At 33.6% G+C, this 6,000-nt stretch overlaps 1 protein-coding gene across 1 annotated transcript; it reads right to left on the reverse strand.

Moving 5' to 3' along the window:
* Window positions 1–233: 233 nt before the first annotated feature.
* Window positions 234–5,764, reverse strand: LOC143242596 (uncharacterized). Its single transcript, XM_076486066.1, has 2 exons — window positions 4,568–5,764; window positions 234–790 (listed from the first exon to the last, which is right to left on the reverse strand). Exons 1-2 carry the CDS (start codon window positions 4,647–4,649, stop codon window positions 249–251), a joined length of 624 nt encoding a protein of 207 aa, XP_076342181.1. The 5' UTR covers window positions 4,650–5,764; the 3' UTR covers window positions 234–248.
* Window positions 5,765–6,000: the final 236 nt, after the last annotated feature.

Genomic DNA, 6,000 nt, shown 5'->3' on the forward strand with positions numbered 1-6,000 from the left:
AGGAACTGATGAAATAAAACTAATTTTATTAGTTGTATTGAACCTCTGTTTTTATAAGTATTATCATGCGTTACACTCATTATCTGACGTAATAAATTAGTATTTAAAAGCCGTTTTGTTGAAGCTGGTTGAAGAATTGTAGTAGAGAACTGTAATAGTTCTGCATCTAGTAAACTGGACAAAGGTTGGTGTTTTCAGAGGACTGTAATAATTCTTCATCCAATAAACTGGACAAATGGTTAGCGCCCTCAGAGGACTGTAATATATCTGTATAAAATGGCTAACTTCTTCCGAAGATTGTAATAATTCTGCACCCAATAAACTGGATAAAATGTTAGTGCTTTCAGAGGACTGTAATATGTCTGTAGAAAAATGGCTAACTTTTTCCGAAGATTGTAATAATTCTGTATCCAATAAACTGGATAAAGTGTTAGTGCTTTCAGAGGACTGTAATATGTCTGTAGAAAAATGGCTAACTTTTTCCGAAGATTGTAATAATTCTGTATCCAATAAACTGGATAAAGTGTTAGTGCTTTCAGAGGACTGTAATATGTCTGTAGAAAAATGGCTAACTTTTTCCGAAGATTGTAATAATTCTGTATCCAATAAACTAGATAAAGGATTAGTACTTTCAGAGGACTGTAATATGTCTGTAGAAAAAGGCTAACATCTTCCGAGGACTGTGATGACTTTACGTTTGATAGGCTGGACGAAAGGTGTGGAACAGGTAAACTTGGGAATATTGCAGATGAGACAATCTTGAAGCTTGTTAAGCCGGATCTTACTATTGCTGTATAAAGATAAATATCAGTTGTTGAACCTCAGATCATGTACTAATGTATAGTTGCTATTAACTTTACACTGTTTTTCGTATAAGTGTTTTGTGTAGTAACATGTTAAATTCCTTTTGAAGTAGCCTCACACATTAGATATTTACTTTCAAGCTATAAAAATGTATTTTCTGAAATGGTCTCTCTTACATACAAACATGTAAATGGTTAATATAAAGGGTTATCGTTAAAGTTATCCAACTCTGTGAACCACAAGTTTCATTATAATAAGCAAATCATGTTATGCAATACTGATCAAAATTACTATAGAGGTATAAAAGTAAAGCCAAAACCTTCAGAAATAAACGATTATTGTACTGCAGCTCACAGTTAAAAAACAAAATCTCGCACGTAGCTCATTCGAGGGAAAAACAAAATCGTAATAAAATATAGTAACGAATGGTTATCAGTAGCATATATTAGCATATAAGTGGCATATAAGAACCAATGTATTTGTATTCTCAGTTATAAGTTAATTTTTCACGTATTTATAGAAATATTTTCTCATTTTTACATTCTGCTTATAGAGGGCTCTGTTGTTTAATACGTAAATTGACATAATTGAAAACCTTCTATAACAAACAGGCATCATTTTGACCCAACCACTTTCTAGTTTATTGGACCAACTTAATGTAAGTCCTGTGATGTTGCACTTAATAGAATCTTTTCCTTTAAAGTATTGTCAACCTTAACAACTCGGTAACCGTCTGGTGTACTATATCATTTAATACTTATATTAACTTGAAGGAAACTGTATGTTAACACCTACATTCTTGCTCAATTAGAAAATACTGCGACAAATCTGCGGGACTTAAAGTGCTAAAAGCTGGGTTTCGATACCCATAATGGAGATAGCACACGTAGCCTATTGTCTAGTTCTGTGCTGAACTACAAACAAACTTCTGAGGATTATATAAAATATTGTAGTTTTGGGCCTTTTTTTTCCTTCAAAAATATCAGAATATAATTATTAGGTGTAATGCAGGCATTCAAATTGTGAAGGACCAGAGTGCATTATAGATCAAATAATGTAACTAAGAAACAATAGGTTAACAATTCATTAATAAAGATTATTCTGTGATGTTTCTCTACGTATTTTGTCTTGGGAAATGTAATTGAAATGTGTAACATTTCAATTTTAAACCTACAATCAAAGAAGAGTAATCTTTATTTCTTCTCATAGTTTAGAAAAATTTTGCAATAGTTTTAGAAGATAATTTCTATTTTTATCTTTAGAATATTAAGGAGCAGCCTCTCAGATTAAAAGTTTAACTGGTTTTAATTTCAGAATGTTTGATTCTTTATTCGATTTAAGACAAAACAACATTGGCTATTTCCTGTAACCACTACGAAAAATCGAACCCCAGACATTAGCTTTGTAAATTTTCCACCGTGAAACAGAGTTTATGAAGTGAGGTACTTCGAAATGCAGTTAGAAATCAAATAAGGTACAGAAAACATGTTTGATGAGTGAGTGACGTCAGCTTCTCAAAATATTATTACACGAGAGATAGCAGCAGGTGTGTGTAGATGTTGGATTCCCTGAAAGGATAACCAGCTGACAAAGAAAACAAACTGCACTCTGGGAAACATCTCTCTAACCTTTGAAATTATAACATGTGCAGCGGGTTGTTAGTCAAAATCGTTGTTACGATAACTGATTGCTCACACGTAAAGGCTTTCACACTGCACTGACCCCGTGTCGCCATGCAACTGCACTGCTTTTTTTAACATTGCACTGACCATGTGTATCAAACCGCAATGACATTTTTTCTAATGTACCAATAATTTTTCAGTGATCACATCTCACACAATGCGCGGACTATGTTAACTTTAAGATGTTTCTTAAAATTAGTAAAAAAAAAGACAACAAAAACACCCAGTGAATGGAACAAATTGTCAGAAATTTCGAAGTTAGTCAAATTAGTTCAAAACATTGGTACTTTTTATTTAAAGGCATCTGGGAGCTTGTTACTCTGTTTGTCAACTTTGCATGTGTTACTTTCTTCAGACTGCTCCAAGGAATCCATGGAGTGAATCACTCCTTTACACCCCATCCCCTCTCCTTTAGTACTTCTATTTCAAAAAGTGGGGTGAACGTGGAATATAGGGGTGGGAACCCTCACACATCAAACACTTTGTGCGATAAGTTTTGTATACACGAAGACTTCATATCCAAGTCATTAGAGGGGCTAGATTGTAACTTTGCTGTAATAAGCATTTATCGTGAGACAAACTTTCAGACTGTCCAAGATCACTGAATTAGAGGAACTCATCCAGAAACAAAATCAGTCTCAATTATGAGGTTGTTAACCTCTAATTACTTTAACCTGAAACAACGTAGGTCAAAAGTTAAAATTATTCAAACACGATGCATTCCAGTGTTCTTTTACTGGTTCTATGAAGTGTTACCATTGTTGGATAGGTGAAGATGTTTCATGTTACGACTATACATGCTCTTTGAAGGATTTCATGTTAAGTGGTGTTAAAATTCAACGCTAACATCTTATAAATTATATCTGCTTTGTCCGATAAAAATAATCTTTAAAGTATACATTGAAATCATTTCGTGTTCATATTTTGAAAAGTGTAAACCTCACAGCATTTTGTTTCTATATAACCAATTAGTATATTATTTCCACCAGGTAGCGATAAAACTTTATTAAATAATGCGAAACGTACTTCTTTGGCAAGTTGTATATTTTAATTATGGGTCTCAACTCAAAATAATACCAGTCACTAAAATATGTTATTAACTGAAATAAGGCTACGTAACAAACGCAACCCACTAACATTATATTGATTGAAACACCTCCAAGCAAAGAACACAACATAACAAATCATTATTCTATGACAGCCTCGGATGGTGCTTGTTTTGATTCAGTAAACATGCTCGCCCTCCCAGCCGTGGGGTGTATAATGTGACGGTTAATCCCACTATTCGTTGGTAAAAGTAGCCCAAGAGTTGGCGGTGGGTGGTGATGACTAGCTGCCTTCCCTCTAGTCTTACACTGCTAAATTAGGGACGGCTACACATAGCCCTCGAGTAGCTTTGTGCGAAATTCCAAAACAAACAAACAAATTGATTCAGTAAATTTGTGTTGCTGTTTTATTCTTTATATTTTATAGTTGTCTTATAAAACTTTACTATTTTACCTCTTTTTATAAACATTTGACACTGATCCTACATTAATTTACTTTATTTATATTTTTCATTAAACTTTAATAGAAAACTGTGATTGTCTCATCTGATTAAAGATTTCTACTGGTAATAACCCTAAGTTTATTCATTTTGATGAATGATATTACTGTCAATAACCCTAAATTTATTTACCTTGATGAATGGTATTACAATAACCCTACATTTATTTACCTTGATGAATGATATTACTGTCAATAACCCTAAACTTATTTACCTTGATGAATGATATGACTGACAATAACCCTACATTTATTTACCTTGATGAATGATATTACTGTCAATAACCCTAAATTTATTTACCTTGATGAATGGTATTACTTACAATAACCCTAAATTTATTTACCTTGATGAATGGTATTACTTACAATAACCGAAGGTTTATTCATTTTGTTGAACAATTTTACGTACAATAGGAACAAAAAATTAATAATTTTAAACATTTCTGTGAAATTAACTTTCTTTGTCAGTAGAGTTAGTTTACGCTAAATATTTGCTGAACAATTGTACCAAGAATAAAAACATTAAATGAACTCACCTTGTTGAACATTTTCGCTCATAGTGAAGAGAACGAAACTTAGTTTTGCAACAAGAGTTAGCAAGTATTTACAAGAATTCATTGTGATCAGAAATCCACCTGAAATCCTACAGTCAGGCTCAGTTTTATTTTTAAATGTCTAAAGATTGTGGCTCAATCTTTAACAATAAAGTTCGTTGTCTGCTCCTGACGAGAACGACATGATGATTGTAGCGCAAGCCACGTTACAAAGGAATTCTTTCTGAACACTCGCACTTTCACTGTTGACCAGTGACTATGATGAGACAAAACAGGTTTCTGACTGTGTTAGGTGGAAGTTCGTTTTTGTTCTACCTGTACTCAAAACAAAATTAGCTTCGCGGTGTCAAGGTTGAATATCCATGCATGTCATGTAACTACAGATTGAACAACAACCTTATTATTTGATTCTACGTTGGACTATTGGTCAGTGACCCTGGAAATAACGTAAGGTAACAAATGGTAGATCAGGGTTAAGGCAAATTAATAATATAATTTCAACCAATTTACTGTTGTCAATGGTGCACGCAAAACTTCAATTCCACTTTTTTTAAAAGAGTATTTTGAATTGAAAAGAAGAAAATGCTCGAAAACATAAATAATGTTGTTAATTGACGTGAAAAGTAAGTACAGTAAGTATGGCAGGTTTGAAACATTTAGAAAGGTACAACAACAAACTACTTTAGAAACCAGTGTTACTTAAGAAGAACTGAAAGTTCTTTGTATTTCATGTTTGGAAGTGTTTCCAGATTAAACTAATTATCACACAGCACAGGAAGGAACTAAAGGAAGTGTTTTGTAGTTTAAAACTTTACCGAATTTTAATTTACTTAAAAAAATATAGAAATTTAACACATTGAAAGGATAATAAAGACAACCTCTAGTTCGATACAAAAACAAGAAACTGTGGACAATCGCTTCTGATGAAACAGTGAACAGCTTGTGAGCCTCTAACGATCAAATAAGTCTCGGTAAAATACCAAGTAGAACTGAATAAAGAAAAATACGCTTAAATCTAGAATACAAACTCACTTTCTTTTGCTAACTGACGACATCGTTTCGTAACCTCTATTCCATAACCACCAAGGACATTTCAGTGCTAACCTGTTAATTTTGGTTTGTTTGTCTGAATTTCGCACAAAGCTACTCGAGGGCTATCTGCGCTAGCCGTCCCTAATTTAGCAGTGTAAGACTAGAGGGATGGCAGGTAATCATCACCACCCACCACCAACTCTTGGGATACTTTTACAGCTAATGTGAGATTGACCGTCACATTATAAAGCCTCCACGGCTGAAAGGGCAAGCATACTTGGTGCGACGGGGATTCGAACCCGCGAACCAAACCAAACTTATACAGTTACCCTAAGAAGAGTTGTTGTTGTTGTTTTGGAATTTCGCACAAAGCTACTCGAGGG

The sequence above is a fragment of the Tachypleus tridentatus genome, unplaced genomic scaffold (genome assembly GCF_004210375.1).
Source record: "Tachypleus tridentatus isolate NWPU-2018 unplaced genomic scaffold, ASM421037v1 Hic_cluster_2, whole genome shotgun sequence".
In the NCBI taxonomy this organism is placed as follows: Eukaryota; Metazoa; Arthropoda; class Merostomata; order Xiphosura; family Limulidae; genus Tachypleus; species Tachypleus tridentatus.

Coding starts and splice junctions, on each gene's coding strand:
- LOC143242596 (XM_076486066.1), bottom strand. CDS start 4,649: ATGAATTCTTGTAAATACTTGCTAACTCTTGTTGCAAAACTAAGTTTC. Junction 791..4,567: donor GAGCGAAAATGTTCAACAAG/GTGAGTTCATTT, acceptor ATCTTTATACAG/CAATAGTAAGATCCGGCTTA.